The 23,335-nt window shown below is 46.0% G+C and overlaps 1 protein-coding gene across 13 annotated transcripts in view; it reads right to left on the bottom strand.

Moving 5' to 3' along the window:
• Positions 1 to 106: 106 nt before the first annotated feature.
• The window catches only part of DNM1 (dynamin 1), a 64,864-nt gene continuing 41,635 nt past the window's right edge, over positions 107 to 23,335 (bottom strand). For 2 of the 13 annotated variants that reach the window (XR_013776576.1, XR_013776577.1), the window contains exons 15-21: positions 14,232 to 14,341; positions 13,592 to 13,713; positions 10,945 to 11,115; positions 9,805 to 10,046; positions 9,237 to 9,443; positions 5,906 to 5,942; positions 107 to 812 (exon numbers count right to left, since the gene is read on the bottom strand). Coding sequence is in view for 7 of the 13 variants with exons in the window: in XM_079324134.1 (XP_079180260.1) it covers positions 2,092 to 2,164; positions 9,237 to 9,443; positions 9,805 to 10,046; positions 10,945 to 11,115; positions 12,384 to 12,395; positions 13,602 to 13,713; positions 14,232 to 14,341 (927 nt within the window). In the remaining 6 variants the exon portion in view is untranslated. Of the gene's footprint in view, positions 2,165 to 5,905; positions 5,943 to 9,236; positions 9,444 to 9,804; positions 10,047 to 10,944; positions 11,116 to 12,383; positions 12,396 to 13,591; positions 13,714 to 14,231; positions 14,342 to 23,335 lie in introns of all 13 variants that reach the window. The other 11 variants (XM_079324134.1, XM_079324137.1, XR_013776578.1 and 8 more) reach the window with 8 other exon arrangements.

Here is a 23,335-nt window from a genome sequence, read left to right as displayed (position 1 = left end):
ACCTTCCCTGTCAGTGACAGCCCCTGATGGCATGTACAGCTTTTAACTCTATGGGATGCAAAGATCAGGTTATAATCAAACACAGCTTGGCAACCACCCAGAGAAAAAGCAAGAGAAAGAGTGATGGTTTTATTCTAGTCATGGACACCTTCATTATACAGAAATGAGAGTTTATTTCATCCAATAAACAAGAGTGACAGGTAGATCACAAACTGCATCACAGCTACTACCAGCACTGAGACAGTTCACCCACAAGTCTGGGGTAATACAATAACCCAACTGCACACAGCAGAGAATTTAACAATCAGCTCAAAATCTCAACATTGGGATTTGGTTAACTTTTTTGGATGTGTATGTGTATATATATATATATGTATATAGATATTCTTTTCCTACTTAAGTATTTCCTAAAATTCACATGGAAGCACAAATGGCTTTTAACACCTGGACATATATAGATTTTTCATCTTATATATATATTTATAGATATTTATAACAGTAAAGATATGTTTCTCATTACTACAATATACTTGTTTAACTCCTTTAAGCAGCTGGGAAGAAAAAAAAAACAAAACAAAACAAAACCAAAACAACCCAAACAAAAAAAACCCCAAAAACAGTTTTCACTACAATCACATCTGATATGTGTGTGTCACAAATTACAAACAAAACAAGCCATGTGTGAGATTGGAGTCAGACCATTCCAGGACAGAACAGCTAAGAGGCAGGCAAAGTCTCAGAGGGAGCAGGCCTACATGTCAAATGGTGGTTTTGGGCTCTCCGGGCGGGCGGGACTGGCCTTACCCGGCCGGCTGGAGGGTAAAGACAAGAAAAACAAAGAAAAAGGGAAAGGGAAGGAGAAGGGCGAGAAGTAGTAAAACAATAGTTAAAATACAGAAAGGAACTGGCATCAGAACAATAGAGGATCCACAATTAAGAATAATAGCACTGAAACGAGAGAACTGCAACAGGAATCAGGCCTGGAGGACAGCCTGCAACACAGGTAGTTCATTTAGCTCTGGTAGAGACATGACATCTGAGATGTATAGGGTTGATATATTTTTTTAATTCTCAAGTATTTTTTTTTTATTTTTTTAAATACATGTAGCATGAAAAGTAAAAACCAAACCTTAAGATGAGTTGTGATCAACAACAGTTACAAGTTTCCCCAAACACGTACCATCCACATGCAAGAAAAGGCTACGGAAGAAGTCACCACAGTACCCCAAAAACACTGAAAGATGTGCTTAGTTCAAAGCAGAAATATTTTCAACAAAACACCACACAGCAAACTCCCTGAAACATTTGGCTGTCTGTTTGCAAGGGGGGAGCAGCGTGTCTATTCCCCTCACCCTGCTGGGTTCAGGAAAGTCAGCCAAAAATGGAGCTGCAAGACAACAGCTGGCAGGAGCCAGTGTGTCCCAGTGGGAGCCGAGTGTGAGCAGGTCCGTGAGCGCCCTGCACGCTGAGGAGTGTGTGCTACCTCACACTTCACTCTGGCAGGACTGGGCTGATCCATTGATTCCCCCCTTTACTGATCTCCCTGCCTCACTTCGATATGAAGTTGATTGCACTGTTCCCAACATGAAATTTTTGCACCTTAGAAGTCAAGCTAATACACAGGACATTGAATCTGTTCCTAACGGGTGTCATGTGTTTTGACAGCATATTTTTTGCTAAGCCACGTTTTTGCCTTAATCTACAAGGAAAGAAGACAGCTACAGCTCAGTCCTGGGTGCTACAGCTAACTGGTGCAGGCAGGACACTTATCCAGGCTAGATGGAATTACTGGATGGACAGCCAGCACTTGGACCTAAGGATGTCCCTCTGTGGCTGATCTCTCCAAGGAGCCTGTGTACTTCAGGGATCCATGCCACTGAATGAAGGCTACTCTATGCTTACAAAGCAATACAGGACGCACGAGCGAAGACGAAGAGCTCAATCACTAGGCTAGAGTTTAACGACACACCAGGGAGGGGTGGGAGGCAGGGATGTGGGATGGATGAGAGGAGTGACTGTGGCTGTGGAAGGGAGGGTGGAATGGGGAAGCCACCAGCACGGCACGCGTCGCCAGCTGTCTACAGCCTCAAGTTATAAATCTAAGAGGGACGGTTCAGCCGGTCGGATTATGGTAGGTCGAGTAGGTGAGGCGGGGCCCCTTCTGCTGTGAAAAAGCAGGAAACAAAAACAAGAGAACACACACTGTGGTTAGCACAGCAATTGCAGTCACAACCACACATGCTTCTCCACTTGGCCTGAGCCAGCAAAAGAATCCAACCTGAGGCACAAACCCCCAGAGTGCCCCTAAAGAGACTCACAGGCTTCTATTCAGCCTTTCTGCACAGCACAGATCACCAAAAGAGCAAGCCCCTGGTCTGCCAGTTTTGCTTTCCTCTGAAATTTGGAAGTGCAGAGATTTACTGCAAGTAAGGGCCCTGGCTCTGGGATGAGTGGAGAAGCATGGACAACAGTGAGCTCCTGTATCAAGCACATGACAGTCACACAGCATGGATGGGGTCCTCTGAGACGCGCTGCTGCCAGAGGCTCTTGGCTGCTTTGGAGGAGCACCTTCTTCCCCTGCCCTGGCAGCTACTGCAAACCTGGGATTCCCTATTCTGACATGAGACTGATCTTGGATGTCAGGGGCAAGCTTATGGCTTTCAGTTTTCCACTTCTGGAGCAGAGCAAATGCTGTTTCTACTTCAATAAAATGAACTTTGGCTACTCCTACTCCATTCTGTTTCAACTCTTCTGCTAATATTTTAGCTACATAAGTGGGCAGCAACTTAAGTGTTTGCCCTCTGCACAGATTAAGTGTTCTAGAATCACCTTCCTGTAATAGACTGGGGGAAAAAAAGTTGCAACAAAAACATACAAGACAATACCCCTGACATGGCTCTCAGCTCATTACTTAAAATATCACTTCAGTCTCAGACTACAGGCTGTAAGATGGCTATAAATAAAAATGTGTTCTGTAAGACTGAGTCCAATCTGTGTTTTCCCTTTAAAGCATGCTCCCTGCAGTGTCTGTGACCTTAACTGAATTTTGCTGATGCTTTCATTACATAAATTGTTCAGTACCAAGCCAGAGGTCCAAACTGCCTGAAATGCAAAGAGCAAAGCCAACAGCATGTAGACCAAATGGAGGGGAAGCCCTTGCACTGATCATACATGACCAGGTGTCACAGAATTCATGCCTCAATAATTTCACACTGACAAGATTTAGCTTAGACAATCAACTCACTGGTATAAATTAAGACCCTCTCCTGACACAGGGGCTGAGGGAGGGAAGAGGGGCAGAGGAGAATAATTCTACCAATAGTCTATAATCACACTGGCACTAGAGGAGTTACACTCTTGTAAACTGGGGCAAGTTCCCTCATTTAGCAAATAAACCAGAGCAACTCTCCAGTCCTGTTTATTAAACCTCAGCAGAACTTACTGCTCCAGATCTACAAAGCCTCACAGCTTCATGACATGTGGGATCTGTGCATTATCTCCAAGGGTGCCCAGTGTAAATGCAGTAACACCAACCCTTTGGTGGCTCCTGCTGTCATTGGAACAGCAACAGAACCTGAATTAAAACCTTACAGAGCTTCAGCTCAAAATGTAGTGAAGGCATTTTTTGTGAAGGTTGAAGGACTGTTTGCATTTCAGGAGTTTGCACAGGTTATGCTAAAAGCTTTTGAGGGTTCACATGAAAAAAATGCTTGAAGCCACCAGAGTATGTAAAGTGTTCTGGCAGGAGTGGCCACTTGACCCTAGTAGGATAAATAGGGCTGAAAGGAACATAAGTAATTCACAGGTAGATGGGCTGCTTTTTTGTAATGTACTATGATTGATTTTTGCAGACTTATTTCTCTCAGCATTCAAAGTATTTTAAAAGTATTTTAAGGTGCTGTCACTTCTTAAACTTGTAGGCTGTTGAGGTCTTCTGGAGATGCTTGCAGAATCTGCCTGGTAAGGTTTGAAAAAGCTGAAAACTGTTTCCCAGCACCAAAAGGGACAGAAGTCTCTCAGGCAACATTTACCCCCAAAATGTGGCTTCGGTCTGACTACATTGCTTGTCACACCTTTTTATATCACTGAAAAGTCACTTTTCTCTGTCAGGACAAGGAACAGAGAAGCCTGTGGCTGTCTCCAGTACATGAGAAGGAAGACCTGAGCCCTGGCAGGAGCCCAGGGAGATGAGTTACTGTCACATCCTTTGAAGTCAATCTTTCAGGCCATACCCAGAGAAAACACTGAGCTAATCCTATCTAAGAACCACTGGGCTAACAGAGAGTTCTGTTGATAAGGATCTAACAGAGGTGGGAAAATATTATGTTTATTCCTTTGAACTGCAAAAGGTTTTGGGTGTAATTTTTTAGATAATTTGGGGGTTTTTGTTTTTAATTTTTATTTCCTTGGTGCTCTTTATGCCAGATTAAAAACAGAATGCCCCATAACAGCGAGTCCCAGAATGGGGTACAGACAATGACAAGGCTCCTTCCCAATGCTGCTCACCCAGGATGCATGTTTCCAGGGCTGTCAGGGATGTCTGCAGTAGGCAGAATATTGGAGGAAACTGCTGATTGCTCCAACACCTCTGCAGTGTGTCATCAATGAGGAGGGTCGATGATGACGTCCTCAAAGATGTCAATCATGAGCACTCACTGCAATGTGGCACCTCTCAGCTCTAACTGCAGTTCTGTGCAGCAGTAACAGACACCATCTACTGCAAGATGGGGGCTGGCTGAGACACCCCTGCCCCAGAACAGGGGCTTGAACTTCTGCTATTCCTATTAAAGTAGGATTTCAGCATGTGCCACTCAGCCCCAGATCCCTCTGCCACAACCAGCAACAAGGGAATCTGCAGGAGCTGCTGCCACTCCACTCCTCTGTCATGAAACAACATCCACAGAGAAGGGGAGAAGGGGCCAAAAAAATCCACACCTGCCCTGTGTGGTTTTGCCCTCTGTCAAAAACCTCTTTGTCAATAAGGGCTGGAGGCTCCCAAGAAAAGGAGAATTTGCTAATGTCCCTCCTCACACCCCCACTGACATGAACAGGGTGAGCAGTACACAGCACAAACCCACACCCTGCTACATCACTGAACCACTACAATGCTGCAAAATGCAGGGAGAGAGAGGACAGGGAAATGGGCAGGAGCTCAGGGCAGAGTGCTTGAGGGACACAGATCACTACACCCTTCCTCCTGCTGGGCAGGAGGCAGAGGAGAGAAGGCAGTTTGAATGGAAGCAGGACAGTAACCTAGAAGGTAAAGGGTCTAGGGGAGAACAAACAAAGGGAGTTCACAACTATCTGATGATGGGACACAAGGATAAAAGGGAACATTCAATGTCAGAGTTACCCTGCACTCAGACATGGAAGTCCAGATATTAATGACCCAAACTCCTCTTGACTTCCATGAGCACTAGGGATACAGTGGGAATGGGAGAACTTCTCCAGCCAGACATTAGAATATAAGAAGAGGAGTCTGAACTATCAGCTCCCCAACTGTCTGTCTTGATCCTAAGAGCTTACAGACCAAATCAAAGCAGAGTTTATTCAGCTGATCTTACAGTGGATATAAGCCAAATGAAAGACACAGTTTAGACCTTGTTGCCAGAGCTCATTCCCCCATCCCACCTCCTCTGTTTAGAAGCAGAGAAAGGGTCCTCCAGACCTTAAATCAGGCACTGAGGCTTTCCCAGCTCCTGCAGCTCAAGCAGCTGCTCTGCCTCTGATCAGCCGGTTTTTCTGTTCAAGACTCCTCCCTTTATGAGATCCTGGCAGAGGTGGTTCATCAGACAAGGGACTCTGTTACTAACACAAGAACTGGGCAGCAGAGGAGAGCTGCAGAGCAATGCTGGAGGATGGGGACACAGTGACTCATGCATCGCAGCGAGAGTGCAAAACCTACCGTGGCTGCCAGTCCTCAGGGGTCACTGATAGTGATTCTGAAAGACAACACGAAATCAACATGGCAGTTCAGACAGGTCAAGGCAGAGGCCACACAGACAGTCAGGAAGGTGGAACAGATACACAGGCACTTGCACAGACACAGTCACACATCCCCCTCCAAACACAGCATGAGTAGGGGGACAGCAAAAACACAGAGAACACTCAGCCTCATCTCATCCAGACCCTGCTGTGCACAGGGGTGCATCAAAACTCATCCATCTGTCCACACATCTACTGGCTGTTGCTCGCTCACCAAGCTCCTCACACATCCAGGCTGATGTTCACACCAGTGTCATACCCAGGTTTCAGCACCCACTGGGCACAAGTAGCTGGGCTTGTGTCTCACTGAGGATTCCTATCTTCTGGCCATATGAAATGTTTAAAAAAGAGCTCAGGAAAGAGGGAGATATGCAGTCCTGAGCACTATCCAAAATGCCACAAAGCAGGTAGAAGTTTTTCTGAAGGCCATAAATCATTAAATCAGCTATTCCAGCCCCCTGAATAATTCAGGTTATACAGCTGTGTGACCTTATCATAGAATGGTTTCGGTTGGAAGGGACCTTAAAGATCATCTAGATGCAAGCCCTGGCCATGGGCATTGCCCACTAAATCACTCTGGAAGTAATTTGTCCCTTGAAACTGTGTGTCCAAGAACCCTTTGGGAGTTCCAGTGATGTGTCCCCATTGTACTGATCAGCACAGCAACCAGTGAGAACCATCCCTGCCAGGAGGTAACCCCAGACCCCTGCCCTTGTGATACCAAAGAATGGAGAACCCATTAATGCCTCCAACTCATTTTCCCAGTCGTTGAGTCATTCTCACTGAAACTTCGTTAATTCTCCTTCAAGCTCTTCCACCTACGGCTTCCATCAAACCATTTTAAACTAAAGAGCCTAAATACCTGGGGAATACCTTAATAGATTTCTTTCTTCAAGTCCTAAATGCAGTCCATTGCACACTGATAGGATATCAGATGGTTTGTAACTTTCAACTCCCAAAATTATGTTTTGTCTATATGGACTTCCTCAGTAAACTGAATAAATGCTAAGCACAGAAGCAGGATGGCAAGTCCTGTTTTAAAGGTCCTTAATTAATTTCCTTAATTCAGGAAAATCTTTCTGTACAAAAAAAATGTATCATGTGGTGATCATATGTGAAAACATGTTTATGCACTAATGTTTATGAAAAAGGAGTAGTGCAACACTTGTGTAAGTTCATCAATCATCAAATCAAATCAGAGGCACAAAACTACCAAACTTCTATACAGGCATTAATGAGCACACAAAGTACACCCAGCCACCACCACACATTTGAGCTCACTCCTCACCACCAACTCCTCCATCAAAGCCCACTGGTGCTGAACACAAGAGCTTTGTTCCTCTCTCACACACACTGCACAGCCCGGTTAGCAAGGGAAAGATGGGTATTAAAAAAGCAACAATGGAGATGGCATTCGTTCACCCATGGCAGAAGGACCCGAGTCCAAGTGCTAGCAGGGAACATTCTTATTCTATATACAGGAGAGGAAGAGAAAGAGTCCCTTGTCATTGGAAATTCTCCATTCATCAGTGAACTCAAATGACAAGCTGGTATCAGGATCCGGAGGAGTCTATGAACAACTGGAAGAATCAGAGAGGGGGATCAGAGAATGAGCATCACACTTCACAGCTTCTGGAATTACATTCTCAACTCCAGATCAGGGCAGTCAGTAGCATGCAATCCAACCTACCACCTCTCCTAAACCAAGGTTGCTCAGTCAAGCATGAAACTCTTTCCTCCTCTGCTCCACTGCTGTTTTTCCTACATTTCCCTAAACCTTTCTACTCATGCAAAAGGCAGAAAAGCCATTAAAACAGGCTATGACAGATTTCTTCAAAAGAAGGCCAATTCATTTCAGCCCATTTGGGGAATCCTATCATGATGGCCAGGTATATAGAATATTTTTCATGAGTGAAGAAATGAAACTGAGTGAAAGGAGGTAGATGGAGACAGAAAGAAGCATAAGTATACTGAAAACAAAACCACAAAGTAAAAGTATATGGAAAGGCAGGGTCACAAGAAGCAGGAGCCAAAATACACAGCAGAAGCATGCTGACATCCATAGGTGCCTCCACAGACTCCAGGGCAACACTGAGGTATGTGAGGACAAGTTACTCTGGGAGCTGCATCAAGGTGCATAGGAAGGACTGGGGCAAAGGCACCAAGAAAGTAAAACCATTTGCATACATCAGAGTCAGAAACTGGTGAATAAAGCTGTCTGGATTCATCCACCTCTGGGCTGCCTGCAGCCTGGCAGAGAACACTTCCCTCCACACAGGCAGCACCAAATATGAACTGGGCACTATGGCAAGAGGAATACTGAACCCACTTCTGCCATACACCATCCCCAATCATTGACAGGCTTGGTGCTTCCACAGAAAATGGCAAAGTTTCAGATCTGTGCCACCAGCACCCACTGGGGAGGTGTTTTCCATAGGGGACATCTTTCCTCTGGCATGTCACTGGGGAGCTTCTGATTATGTCTGTTCTTTACACTGCAATTACCTCCTCTTCCTCAAGGGAAACTAAGTACCCAACATAAAAGCATTCCTGGTTCCAGACTGCCTCCCAAGTCCTGTTCAGGAACACATACTCAGCTGCACAGGGGATAATCCCTTATTACTATGTTGAAGTGTGTCTGAAGTGACTGAACAGGAAAGGAAATGCGTTTCCTAATGGGAAAGCAAAGCTGTGTGATTTGAACCCTCTAGACTGGAAAATGCTGAAGTTGATTACATAAGCAACAAAATTGCCTAAGAATTCATTTTCCTGCCAGTGATCCTGCAATACTCTCCTAAGCCAAAAAGCAACTGAACAGCTTCGAAGGTCTTCCAACTCACCTTGAACAACTCTGGGCCAAGAGAAACAGGACAACTCCAGGCTTTGGGGAGCCCTACACAGAGGGGAATCTCACCCCAGTCCTGTGATTTATCTGGTGACTACAGGCATTGGTACAATTGCTGTAAACCTTGGGTACAAGGTTTTCTCCCAAATTCTTTACAGAGGTTTGTAGAGACAAACAGCTACTCCTCTGTTTCTGAGAGCTGCCTTGGCATTGCCTCATCCATATAATGAAATCTCAGAGGACAACGATGCTCCTGCCTCTGGATGCAATTCAAATATCCAAAGGCTGTACCCACATCATGCACTCCATTCTCCTCCTACGGCCCAGGCAGGCCGAGCGCTGCCAAGGCTCCAAATCCAAAACCAGAACACACTCCACGTGCATGGAGCAGTGTCTCAGGACTTACCTGGGAACACCAGGAGGAGCACGATTGGGCCGAGAAGGAACCTGAGGAGGGGGCCCGAAGGGATCAGGAGAGGCACCCGGCCTGGAGGGCACAGGGGGCGCGGACCCACCAGCAGGAGGTGGCCCAGGAGCTGGTCCGCGAGACCCAGGTCTGGCGGGGGGCACTGCAGGAGCTCTCCTCTGCGGCGTGGGGCTGGACGTGGGGGACCTGCCAAACAAACAGAGGCATTCAACTGCAGCAACAGCTCTGGGATCCCTCTGCCACCACAGGCTGCCTTCAGTGTTTCTCTCCTTAGCTTCACATCACTTTACACACCACCCTTAGGCTTTCCATGGCTGAAACTAGGCCTCAGGTTGCCTTCAAAGCTACGTCAGCCCAGCCAACTTCTACAGAACTGTAGAAGTCTCAACATCTCTGTAAATATGTCTAGGAGCCTGCCAGCAGAAATACCCAGGACTCTTCATCCACAGGAAGAAGAGGAGGACTCCCTGTGTCAGTGGGAGGCCCCAGCAAGGCCCTGAAGAGGCGTCAGGCAGTCTGCGGGGCTCTCCCCCTGAGCCTGTGGTACCTGCGTCCGGACGGTACGCTCTGCACCTGCAGCCAGGAGTCGTCCACCGGTGGGGGCATGGGGGTGCTGATGGTGCTGGTGTTGATGTCCCCGATGATGTTGAGGGCCTCTTTCAGGGCGTGGTACATGCGCAGCATTTCGTCGCGTCGCTGGGCCTGCTCCGCCGACTCCTCCATCAGTGTGTTCTGGTCACCGCAGGAGTACAGGTTTGCCAGCAGCTCTGAATGGATGAAGTCCTTGGTCTGTAAGTGAGCAGACAGAGAGGGAATCAGTTTTCATCATCTTTCCCCAAAACACTCTATTCTGTCCCCACCTCTTCCTTCCAAGCTGCCTTGCATTTTTCCTCCCTCCCTGTTTTTCCCCTTTTTGCCTGTCTTAGGTTGCAATACAGGATGTGACCAGTAGCACATATTCCATCACCATCTGTTGAAAACAGGTGAGGCAGCGATCCTTATGTCTGTGGGAGATATTATCTGCTAATGGGCCATCTGTTAAAACCAGGTGAGGCAAGCATCTTTATCTTTTCCACAACCCATCCTCCCTCCAGGAGATATCTCTTGTTAATGGGCCATTGAGTCCCACTGTATGACTGATAAAATTACATCATCCCAATGGGAGATGCTCCAGCCAGGGGGAGGAGCCAAGCCTTTCCTACCTAGATAAAAACAGATTTGGAACATTAGGGCAGCTTTTTTCCACTGGATTCCAGAGGAAAACTGGACCTTTCCACATCATCCCTGGGCCTTCAGAGAAAAGCTGCACCTTCTCCAGGAGCACTGCTCCAGCTGAGCCACATCTGGCACTGCAGGAGAATGCAGCCACCATTTAATGGGATAATGGGACTGCTATCAACACCTTGACTGACTGACAGAGTGTCAGGTTGTATTCTGACTCTGTCAGTGTTTTGGGTTTGTTCTTTGTAATACTGTATTTCTATTCTAATTTTCCTAGTAAAGAACTGCTATTCCTATCTCCCATACCTTTGCCTGAGAGACACTTAATCTCAAAATAATAATAATTTGGAGGGATGGGGTTTACATTCTCCATTTCAAAGAGTCTCCTGCTTTTCTTAGCAGACACCTGTCTTTCAAATTAGGACATTGCCACTCCCACCTCCATTGATCACAGTGTGATAAGTACATTGTTTATCATGAGGTGCATGATTGTCTTCGGCATGAGGTCTCTGATGGTTTTGTTGACAATTGCCATGTAGGAATCCACCAGGTTCCTGATCGTTTCCACCTGTCTCTCCAGCTGAGGATCCATGGAGTGCATGAAACTATCTCCTCCATTCTCCTCTGCTTCACTGGCCTGCAGAAAAAAGGAGAAACAGATTGGTTCTTCAAATGGAACACAGAATTGGCTTTTCATGAGAGGTAAGAGAAGAGTAGAAGGGAACAGGCAGGAAGTGCATGCAATAAATAAAATTTATTTAAACTTACATTTTGAGCTGTGATTGTCAATGCACAACTCAGTTTGTACAGACTTCTCCAGCTCAGATCTGAGAAATTTTAGTAATAAAGCTGCTCTCTTAGTAGAAAGTTATTAAGAAAACGTGAAAGGTAACAGGGACTCCTGACCCATGTTCGGGGATTATGGCTTTGGTGCATACTCAAAGCTGTATTATTACTTTTTAATGTTTATAGCTTCCTGAAAGTTTCTTCATTTGAGCTGGGTTTTCCATGACCAGATCTGGTCAGTTAAAACCAAGAATCATTTATCATAAATTAAGTCTCACAGGTTCTCTGCCATGCTGCATCTTTGTCCTCATTATACAAATGAGAAAACAGACATAGAGAAGTAAAATAACTGCTCCTCTCAGGCTGACCACAAGTAGATGGAATAAACTAGAAAACTTTCCTATCACTTCAACTGCAGCTCCTGCATCATAAGTTATAATTATCTTTTCTTTCACACCATGCAGATGAATCTCTTCCTGTTTCCTGAAGAACGCTGTTTATTCTGTAAGGTAAAACCTGGACTGTGCTGTTTGACAGCAAGGCTCCTCCATTTGGGATCAATTTCAAAGCACTGAAGCATGAAAGAACTGCTGCCTTCCTCAATACTTATTTTTAAAAAAACCCCATGATTGTATAATGAAACATCTTTGTTTTAAACAGCCCTAGCCTGAACAATATGCCATGAAGGAAATGGCTTCTCTTTTATTTTGGGGAACAAAATATATGAGAAAGGGCAAATTCTTTTGTTGATTTGAGCTTTTGCTGAGAAGATCTTACATAATGAAGGAATGCAAGGTCTCAGTGTGAAACAAAGTAAAGGAAGTGGATGTCAAATAGGACAACTTAAAAAAATGAGGGGAAAAAAAAATCCTAAAAAAAAAAAAAGCTTGCACCAAGATTCAGAACTCATACAAAAAGGGAGGAATAAAAAGAAAAAAGGAAAACTCAAACCAAGAACAGAAACTGACAGCAGGAATCCAACAGAGGGTACAAAGAGGGAGAAGAAGCAAGTGCTTCTCAGGAAATTGTGACAAAAGGAGAAAAAAAAGAAAAAAAAAAAGAGAGAGCTATCTGGTTAAAGCCCCAGGAGGCAACACAGGCAGAAGGGGTCAGACTTACTTTGTCCTTGTCCTGGCAGGCCAGTTTGAGCATACATGAAAAAAATTAAAACAAAAAGGGACAAAAAATAAAAAATGACTTTTAGTTGGTCTCAGAACTTGGAGAAGGTCCCATAATAGCAATGACAAGCAAAAGACCAATCCCACTAAAAATACATCAATACTATTACCCTAGAAGAGGAACAAGTGAACTGTCTAGCTAAAATGAAAAGTGGGATGCTCTGCAAAGGAAATTATATTGTTAGCAACAAAAGACAACTTACTTACCTGCAAGGGCCACTGCCATTCCTTAGAGGGTTTTTGAAGCAGGGATCAGGGCTCCCTGTCAAACCCCTCCACTTGCACAGCAAAGGTGGCCACAAGGGGTTAAGAGGCCCAGTCTGGTTCAAAGCTAATCTGAAGTCATGTCACTCTTAAAGTCCAGTCCCTAACTCTCTTTTTAAAATTTCTTATCAGTCTGTTAGGAAATTCTTTAAGGCAAAACCAACAATATTCAAGTGTAACAGGACAAATGAATGCAAGAAAGCTATTAAAAGCAACAAATACAAACAGAAAAGCAATTTTCACTTTTCTAATGGAAAAACTATTTATAGCAGCTTCCTTTTACTGAGGAACAGGAAAGGCTTTGAACAGAAACAAATACCACAATTGTCCAGAAGATACTTTCAAAGCAGAAAATAATGCTGACAATAAGTTCTGTGGGACAAGGGGAAGGGAAAAGATAAGAGTTCTTGCTAAAGGAGCATATTAGAGTATCCACCAAGCAAAAGAAAAATTCAAAGAACATCCCTCCCTAATTAGTTGGAGGAAGGAAAGGGAGAACAACTGTTAAGCCAGGAAGTTCCTAATAAGGCTGTACAGAGTTACCAAAAAGGAATGGTGCCTTTGCTCAGTGGAGACCATACCAGTTAGTAGTCACTGCAGTTAAATGTCACCCTGATATTGTGAATTCAATATCCACAAAACAGACAGCTAGAGGGATTTATCAAGGCACTCTTTTCCTACTTTATCTTCCCTTTGAAGCTGCCAGTTACTTTATCTCAAGCTTCCCAAATGGAAGCATCAGGACATGACAAAAAATGTTTCGTTATGAAAGATACTCAGCACTGGAAAGACACGAAACCTTTACAGACTTACTTTTAACACAAGAAGATGGAGCTATTCTTCTCAAGATACATGCTGTGCTCCTCCTTATCCCATTATTATGGCTGTCACTTACCCCAACACGCTCTGGGTAGACTCCTGCACGAAGGAAAGAAGCTTTCCAGCTATCCACCTCCTCCTGGGTCTCACAGGCCAGCTCCAGCTGCCGGTAGTCCTTGTAAACATTCCTGATGGGAAGACACATTTTATTAGTCTCTCTTGCAACTCAGAGAGCCACCCATATTTGACAGATATCAATGACTAGGGAATCCTCCTGTCATTTTAAGACAGAGACAGTTGGTGACTAGGAACCTCATGATGACCCTGAAAAATGAATTTTTTTAAAATCAAGTTTGATTGCTCTCAAATCAGTTGTTTCAACAAGCTGTTCAACAAATCACCTGTTCCAACAAGGCCTAAAAAAGATTCCCTTTTCAATTCTGCTTGCTGATGGACTCCTCCACCCATCCCAGGTCCTAATCACTCTCCAAGAACAATGTGGTTATAAATTGGCACAGGCAGACCAAGGTAACCACACCAAAGGCTGAAGGGTTAAGGTCACACAAGCCATGCACTGGCAAAGTGGCTGTCCTGAAAGGACTCTCACATCTTTCCTGAACAGCTATCCTAACACACTCATCCCTGCTCTGTTACACAAATCCTGTCCCTAGCTCCAGCAGCCTGGTGTGCTGAGATGGGAGCATACCTCTGTTCAGTGTTGAAGAGGGCAAAGATGTGCTTGCTGGACATGAACCCCTTCTCCACATCTCGCAGCTTCAGGTTATCCACTGGTAACATGTACTTCTTCTCCTTCTCCTGAAAAGGGAATGAGGAGCAAGTCACTCCCTGCTCCAGGGGCACCTCTGCTCTGCCAGCATGGAGCATCAGCAACAGGGTCCCACATCAACAGAGAGGCATTCTCAGACCCAAGTCCTGTGTTTCCTTGAGTGTGAGAGAAAAGGGGAAATGTGGAAATGAGAGTTTGTCCTTCCCAGCTGCCTTTGTGATGTGGTCCAACAACCCTATCCCATTAACTCCTCCAGGACCAGGAACCAGCACAGCAATGTCCAACTTCCCCAGAGGGTGCTCAGCACTGTGGTCCCTCTCTTCTCAGCAAAGGGGTGAATCCAGGTTCAGGAAAAGCCAGCCATGTAAAAGAGAAGCTGGTTTGACACAGAAGTTAAGTGTCAATAAACCTTGAAGTTAAATATTATGTTAAAGAGCTGTTTCATACACACACACACACACACACATATATACACCTCAGATTTACTTCTTCAGAAAACTTGACTTGCTGATTTTGTAACTTCATCCTATCACTGTCCTAGTCCTACATTCCACTAGTTATTGTGAATCCTTCACCTTCATAAAAAACCAAGAACATCAAAACTTGATCTTAACTTTTTACATTTGTATTCAGAAACTAAGTCAGAAATTATAATCCCTGCTTAGTCTCAAATCTGGATCTACAGCAAATAAACAGAACTGAATTTGGTTTAAGGCCCTCGTTTAGGGCATTCTACTCCAGCTGGGAATTATACCCCAGCACAACAAGAGAGGGAGCCCTCACACTGGTCTCCAAAAGGCAGAATGCAGCTATCCAAGACTAAACCAAAACCAGAGCATAGTCCTATGTGCAAAGCAAGCATGTGTGACTGTCCCCTTGTGAGATCTTGTGTGTTTGCAGACCTTTTCTGGCTGGAAATGTGATCACTCTTAGGAAAAACAGGACGGAAAACAAGGATGGTCAGTGAGGAGAGATCCTGAAGAGCTGACCTGGAAGGAAGGGCAGGACAGAGAGGCAGGTACAAGTGACAAAGCTGCTGAGCTTGAACACTCAGACAATGGCAAGTCCAGCCTAACATCCTCTGAAGCTTCAGCTAAATTGACTTGAGTTTGCCTAAGGATACCAGCATCTCACAGTTCTCAGACAGCCCAAAGATCCAACTGCACCAGTAAATTACAAATCATATGCAAGGAGAATATCCCAAAAAGCCAGAAAACAGAAGAGATCACTTGGGTTGCTGCCAAACTGTCTCTCTAAGATGCCAGGCCATGAAAACAGGAGAATTCTTCCAAGCCAATTTCCCTGGACTTTCTAATACTGCTGATCAGTTTTAATTAGATGTGGGCAGGTGTTTTTCTAATGGGATATTTGTCAGCCACATGCTGGTCTCAGAGCTACACAGACTACTTCAGATTCTGTCAGCCACAAATAACTTGCAGCTTTCTATTACTCTGAGTTATTACTAAATTGACTTAGGCTTAACTAGTGACCTAGAAGAGAATAACCCCAAGTGCTGAGTCCCTGGTTGAGTCAGACCAGCCCCACTGCAGCCTTGCTTAACTGGAACTCCCTGCACTCACTCCACAGTCCCTGGGCTAGTATAAAAAATACCAAAAATACCAAAACAAAACAAAAAACCAAAAACCAAACAAAAACCCCATCAACCCCCCAAAAAAACACCCAAAAAAATCCAACAAAACTGCTGATGTTAAAGATGTCTGAGAAAAACCTTCTGCATTAGACCCACATAATTCCATAGAAGTTCTGCAATGGTGTCATTCTTCAGGAAAAAATGTCAAAAAAGTAAGGGAATTCCATGTCCCTGATATGGAAACAGCATGCTCTTTGCCAGAGTTTCAACTTTCACCCTTTCCAAGCTCTCTCATAAATGCTGCCACGTGATCAAGACAGCACTATCTTCACATGCTGATCTTGCCACAGACCACAGGAAAGACAAAATATCTGCCAGCACCATTTGTCAGTCCTCTAGGTGGAGGTAGCAAGAGCAATCAAGTGGAGGACATGGGCACAAGACAAGAAGCCCCCAAGCCAGGCAAGCTGCAATGAGCCCCTGCTGCTCCCCATCTCCCCACACCTCCCCCTTCCCAGTCCCCCACTTCAGCCTTTCCAGCTTCTCAGTTTTCAACCCAGCCTGTTTTATATCAACAATCTGACTTCATTTCCTGAATGCAGAGACAGGAAAGTGTGGAATGAGCTGCCAAGGGCTGAGCCTCTCAAAACTTTGGCTGAGCACTCTGCCCATATGTTAGCAATCTGGCAGGGTGTGCTATGGCTGAGCAGCATCCTGGCCAAGAGGGGAAAAGGGCTTCTCTCTCTCTCTCTAGCTTTCCAGACTTGGAGTCAGGAGGGAAGAGATGGAAGAGCCAGCACACATCGAAATGGGAAAGTAGTTTGTGAAATCCTATATTCAAAGCCTCAAAGGCTTATGTTGCTCATATTGCCCTTCATCAATAAGGAGAAGAAAAAATAAAATCAGGCAAAACTCTCCCTCAGCAGCAGACTATGTGTTATATAAAATGTGCTTGTTGCTGTGAGTTAATCTGTAGAGCCATGAGGCCAAGGGGAGGTGGGGCAGTGGCAGAGGCCCCCAGACTGTAAAAAACAGAACATGGTGCTCAGCACTGGCTTGGGAATATTGTAGGCACAGGGTAACCACCCCTCATGACAGCTCCTGCTCTCACAGGAGTCTCAGCCTGCATGGAAACCTGCAGAAAGAGATGACTGCAAGCTCCTTGCAGAGGCAGGATAAGTGCCAGAGGATTATTCCCCCGCCCCCAGCACAGTGCAGAACACAGCCATATGGCTCTGTACTTTGCATCTACCAGGGAAAGAAAATACACATGGCCAGGAAACCGACCAGGATCCACGAGCCATTCCAGTTGTGGGGTGGAAAGCTCAATAACTGCAGGGAAAAAGTGATGCTGCAGTTGCAGCCTGATGTTCCAACGTCCTTTATTGCTGCTACACATCTCCTCATGGTGGCTAAGTCCTAGAGATGGGTTTTGGCCAGATGTAGCAATAATCTGCACTGTCATCTGAATTATTTGTTGCTAACCTGTAGGTAATAACCTACAAAAAGTTCACAGAATTCAGCAGGCAGCAAGCCAACCTGACTCCAAGCATTTTCTCCATTCACCTGGACTGCCTCAGCAGCAAAGAAAACTTTCCTGCTCTTGGATACATGCAAAATGAAGCTGACAGATGCATGTGTGGGCTCCCTAAGGTTGGAAATTGGCACTCACAGCACAAGAAAGTAATTGGCAGAATTATTAGGTCTCAGTTTGCATTTGAAGCATAAATAAACTAATTAAAGGTTTCCCTGTAGCTGTTACAACAAACACCTTCTCCTGCACAGAGACAAGGGTCTGGATATGGGAGAATCTAGTGCCATTGTTTTAACTGGGGGCTGAGTGAAATTAGGGGAAATTCATCCTGCTTACACCTCTTAATCTCCTTTCCCTCCTGTAAGATGTAAAGTATTATGGGTAAACAAACCTGCCCTAGAGATGCCTGGAGTGTCAGTAAAATTGTTTCTGCTAAACACATGCACAGCATTTTGGGAACTCCAGTAATAAAACTCTACTCCAAGGGAGAAATGTTAACATCATAATTTATTATAAACACACTGCATGAATACATACACTCTAAAACATTATTAGGAAAAAGCCTCTGAAAAACAGTTTGGAATATTTGAAAGCAAGTGAGCTGAGCTTTTCAAGCTGAACCAACCATTCCACTCCCCCAAACAAGATGTTACCAACTGCTTTCTACTTCTTGTCTTAACAAGTAGAAGGGCTAAATTTCTGAGATGTGATTCCTCCAGGAAGCCCTGGTCATCCCACTATATACACACATCTTGAGACCATCTTTCCCAGACACAGCCCACCTGTATCACTTTTCCCCTCAAAGCATAATTTATAGGAATGATTCCTCCCCCAAGCTGCAGAGGAGCAGTAATGGCTTGTTTACATCAGAAAGCTGCCTTGGTTTAACTTAACACATCCTAAGATTTTAAGCTGATTTAGTTCAAAAGCTCTGTAGACACTAGACCTGGGCTCGTGATTAATCACAACCATTACTGTTGGCTTAGTAAGCACAGCAATGGCAATTAACTCACCTGCACAAAAGTAAAGATTTTTATTCACATCAGCTGAAATAACGTGCAGATTTAAACCTGCAGCCAAGTGCAACCCTTGGAAGATATCAGGGAGTTTATGAAGCACAGGCAGAAACCTGAGTTGCTTGAGAGAGATTATAGTGCCCAAAACTCGACTATCATGACTCTTCTAGGGTCACAGCAATGCCCACCAGCCTTCACAAAGGACAACCAGGCACTTCTCCCTGCCCCTGTCCTTGTGCCAGGGCAGGGATGAACCATCCCAGAGGATTTGACCTGCTTTGCTAAGGTAAGGCACAACACACACAGACACACACAAAGTGTTTCACACCCAAGAGAGGGTGGGTTACACATCCCCAGTGCACATCAGTGTCAAGATACGACCAAGAAGTGTTCGTATTTTCAGTCACAAAACTTCACCATCCACACCAGAAAGAAATCCTGGAAGGAAGGCTGAATAAAGTCCTCTTTATCCCTGCAGCACAGGGAGAGGGAGCAAATCTTGTGGGCAGGGACTAACATCTGGAATCACTACACGAGAGCCAGGCGTCACAGAAAGCGACAGCATTCCTCAAGTTTCCATGCAGGGTAGGGAACCTTCCTTTCCCCCGCACAACCCCATCCGTCAGCCGCTCACTTCCTGCCAAGCTCTGCCTTCCCAGCAGCCAGCAAGCTCCTCCCTCGAGTCTAGTTAGCTTTCCACTGCCACGTCAAGTGAGGCAGAAGGACAGAAGGGAAGCAAGAAGGGAGGGAGCAAAAACCAGAAGAGGGAGGGAGGCTCAGCAATGCCAGGGCGTAGTGGGGGGAGAGAAAGAAGGGATGTGGATTGCTCCTGTAGCAGCCAGAGGTGAGCTGCAAGGGCAGCTGGCCAAGGTTGCCTTCTGCAACCCTGTCAAAGGACCTTCTGGAGGGCTTGGAAGCAAAGGCTGGTTCTGTCTGAGCTTTGCTCTGGACCCGCTGATCTTCAGGACAGGAGATGAGGGTGCATGGGGCCTGAGGATCCTCCCACACAGCTCCATGGGGAAGAAGAGGAGTTGAATGAAGCAACATGTTCTGCACACCTGGGTGACGGCCAAGACTTCACAGCATTTCCTCCTCAAACTAATCAATTTTTTTTCTCTCTTTCTAAAAAGGTGCATCATATCCCAGGTGGAATCCAGGTACCAGCATGACACCAGCAGTGGAAGAGGAAGGCGCTTGGAAACTTGCTCCAAATTGGAAACATGCAGGGAGCACCATTTCTTCTCCCCCAGCTGCCAGAGGAGGATGTTTTTCCAATCAGGACTTGGACTTTCGTTCACCCCATCTCTGCCCCGCACAACCCCGTCCCAAAAGCAGGGAGGGGAGAGGACTAATGAGCTGCTGATTGCCGGAGAGCAGGTCGCAGAGGCTCCACTCCGTCTGCCCAGTGTTCAGACTACCTGTTCAGGACTACGAGATTGTACAGTAGTCTGCACATTGGTTAGGCTGTGCTGGGATACACCACACACTGCCAGTGCTGCACGGGGACGGCAACACCTGCACGGCAGAGGGACATGCTTGGAGAGGGTGGGCTCGGGGATGGCTGCATGCAGAAGTCACTCACCCCCCAGCCTGGGTGGGTCTAACCCTTTGGAGTCATGCCTGATCATCACTTTTACCTGCCTGCTCACCAGCCTACTCAATACCCTCTTATTTCTTCTGTCTCTCTCATTCCTTCCTTATTTCTTTCAATTTCATGTGCTTGTCCCAAGGTAGTTGTGTTCAGGATAGCTTGTGTTTCACATGCTAAGCTTTGCCATAAAATGCAGAAATAAACACACAGGCCTGTGAGAGTCACAACTGTGGTGTGCTTTGCTACCTGAGAAGGCAGGTTCAAGCACAGAATGGTGACTGGAGAAAGGGGAGTTCATAGTGTAAAGAATATTGGTCATAATACAAAGAAAAACCCACAACAGATTCAAAGTTGGAGGTTTGGATGCTCTGGGTGTTGTATTTGCTTTGATATTTGTCTGCCAGAGAAGGAAGAGAAACTGAGTGAAAGCATAAATGAGGACTGATTAAAACTGATTTATGAGAAAACATACACTTGTGAAAAAGTGCATGAATGAAAAGGCTCCACAGAGAACACAAAGAAAATTAACATATTCCAGAGAACACCTAAGAGCAGCATGAAAGCAGGAGAGGAACCACCTCAGAGCAGACCTGCTCGTAGATACAAAAACTTGACAGCAGACAACTTATCACAGCAAGATTGTGATGACTGGGGGCATCTGAGCAAAGGAAAAGGATTTCTACCAGTTAATCTGGACCTCAAGAACATGGATTGGGGAATAGAAGGGGCCAGAAAAGAGGGAAGTGCATGTGTGCAGTGGGGGGGACAATCTCTCCTGACTATGTATTTATTTCTAAACTAGAATTGGGTAAGAAATGCTGATAGGTGCAGAATACACAGCTCTCTAGTGACTGTCAATAAGGTCACATCTTCCCCAGGAATACATTTCAAGCAAAAGAGAAGGCATAAAGACAGAAAAGAAGCTCAACAACTGATGCATTCAGGAATCAACACGATCTGTAAGGAATACAAAGCACCTGCATGCACCTAAAGTACCTAAAACTCTGCAGCCTTCCCTCCTGGTACACACACAGGTCTCAAAAGCAAGTGACACTGCATGCAACATGTGAATACCCTCACACAAGCTAATAAGGTCATTCTTCTAATGTAGCCACCCATTCACATAAGACCCAAATTTCTAGTACATGATTTACCTGAGTAAGGACAAAAGGTTCCAGCTGTATTGCACATTCATACAAATTCCCAAAGGAAGCTGCAGATACATCCATCCACCCAGCTGTGCAAACACTCCAGCACACAGTGGCACACAGGCACTCCAGCAGGAACAGTCACCCTGCAGAGCAGGGAATGAGCTTTACTGGCAGGAACCACAGAGCACAGTGCTCATTCCATCCTTCCCCATAAGGTCCCTGTCACCAGCAGCTCTCTGCAAGCTCATAGACCCTCTTTTCCAGCAGGCAGGAAAGCCCTGCAGCATCATAGGCACTGTGCATTTCATAAGGGATCTGGGCAGGAGGAGCATTCAAAGCAAATTCTTGTATCATGTCCACTGTGGTGCTTGCTGAGCAGCCAGTGTGCTCTGGTGCTGTGCTGCTGCTCCACTGGGATACTACAGCTTCCCTGAGCAAGGGAACCTCACTCTGTACTGCCAGCAGCCAGAGCAGGCTCCTCCCCACCTCTCCTTCCCACTGCTGGCCTGCAGCACGATCCCACAGGGTTCAGGAGATGCAGGTACCTCAGGAGGGTCGCCAGGTCCTGGGAGGCCAAGCTTTCTGTGGGGCCACTCTCCATGGGGCCAGTGTTTGACTCATTGAAAGGAGACAGGAAGAAAAACAGAGAGCCCAGGAGCACACACACATGCTCTTGGCAGCAAGGCAGAGTGGGGAGCCAACTTTCCACCCCCGCCTGGCCCACTCTTTCCTTCCCCTCCCATTCCCCAGCACACTCCCTCAGGCCCCTCCAGAGCATCAACAGCCATATATCCCTGCTAACATGTAATGCTGGGCCCTTTAAGACATTTTAAGCTTCAGTTCCTTTCTTCAGAGGCAGAGAAAAAAACAAGCCAGTGCTGCGGAAAGACTGGTATTTCACTAATGGGGTCCAGATGTCTTCATTCCACAGACACTGGGTCCTGCCTTGTGGGACAGGGCAGGGAGAGGCAGTGTCCCCAATCCTCCTGGCCCCAGAGGTGCTGGCCTAGCCTTCACCCTCACCCCACCCTGATCCTTCCCCCATCAGCACCCACAGCTTTGCTACCAGCACTTCCATCCACAAAAGGCAGATTCAGCTTCCTCCTTGCTCCCTCTGGAAAGCAGCCAGAGCACAGGGGAACTGGGACAAGAGAGCCCACAGAAGTGCAGGGTGGAGCAGACACAGCCTCCCCCTTCTGTCCAGAGCTGAAGCAAAGAAAGACCATGGTGCACAACCTTTAAAAATACATTTCTCAGGAGCTGAAGAGGACATGAGCTCTCCTGAACTGGTGAAGAAGGAGAGCTCTGTAAGAGACATGCAAGAATCCCCTGTCTGACAGGACCAGGCACTGTGAGCAGCTCTTGGGTGCTGAGTCAGCTCTATGCAGGACTGAGGTTTGGGATGGGAATCCCCATGCTCAAGGCTCTCCAAACTGCCCATCAAATGCACCAACTTTTAGCCTGACTCAATATTTGAGTCCAGGCAGACGTTGCTTCCTTTCTCCCTCACAACAGCCAGTGATCAAGGAGTTGGACTTGGGGAGGAAGCAAATAAAACACACACTTCCCTTTCCCCCCTGCTCCCACTCAGTTGAAAACAAAGACTCCTTTCTCAGAGGCAGCTCAGACCTCATCAGTGCTGGTTCTCTGTGTTTAAGGGACAGGGGCTGGCAGGGAACTGTTTTCATTAGGCAGCTCTGCAGAGGGGAAATGGTGCAGACCTCCAGTTGCTATCAACCCCCAAGGCTGCCCTCCCTCAGGAGGGGAGGGAGGTCCAATCCCCATCCCAGGCAACTGGAATCTATCAACAGTTTATACATCCCCACTGCAGACCGCCCTCCCTCCCACTCCCTGGGGGAAGAACAGGGAATTCTGATCATCTCTGTAATACAGATGTAGCAGCTGGCTTTGATTAAACTACTTGATGTTTATAACCACTCGACCTGTATATGAAACCCAGAGGAGAGGGAAGCCTCCCCAAGCAACTCTGAACACAAAGGGTAGGGGTCTTACAGCAGAGAGACACTGATTTAGCAAAAGCCATTTCAATTCCTTGTTCTTTAATTAGGAAACTGCTGCCTGCTCATCCACAGCAGCACAGCAGCCATCTCCATACAGAAAGCAATATTTAGAGGCTGAT

The sequence above is a fragment of the Erithacus rubecula genome (genome assembly GCF_903797595.1).
Source record: "Erithacus rubecula genome assembly, chromosome: 21".
Classification (NCBI taxonomy): domain Eukaryota; kingdom Metazoa; phylum Chordata; class Aves; order Passeriformes; family Muscicapidae; genus Erithacus; species Erithacus rubecula.
The sequence above is the reverse complement of the archived record's forward strand: the minus strand, read 5'-3'. Positions and strand labels throughout refer to the sequence as shown.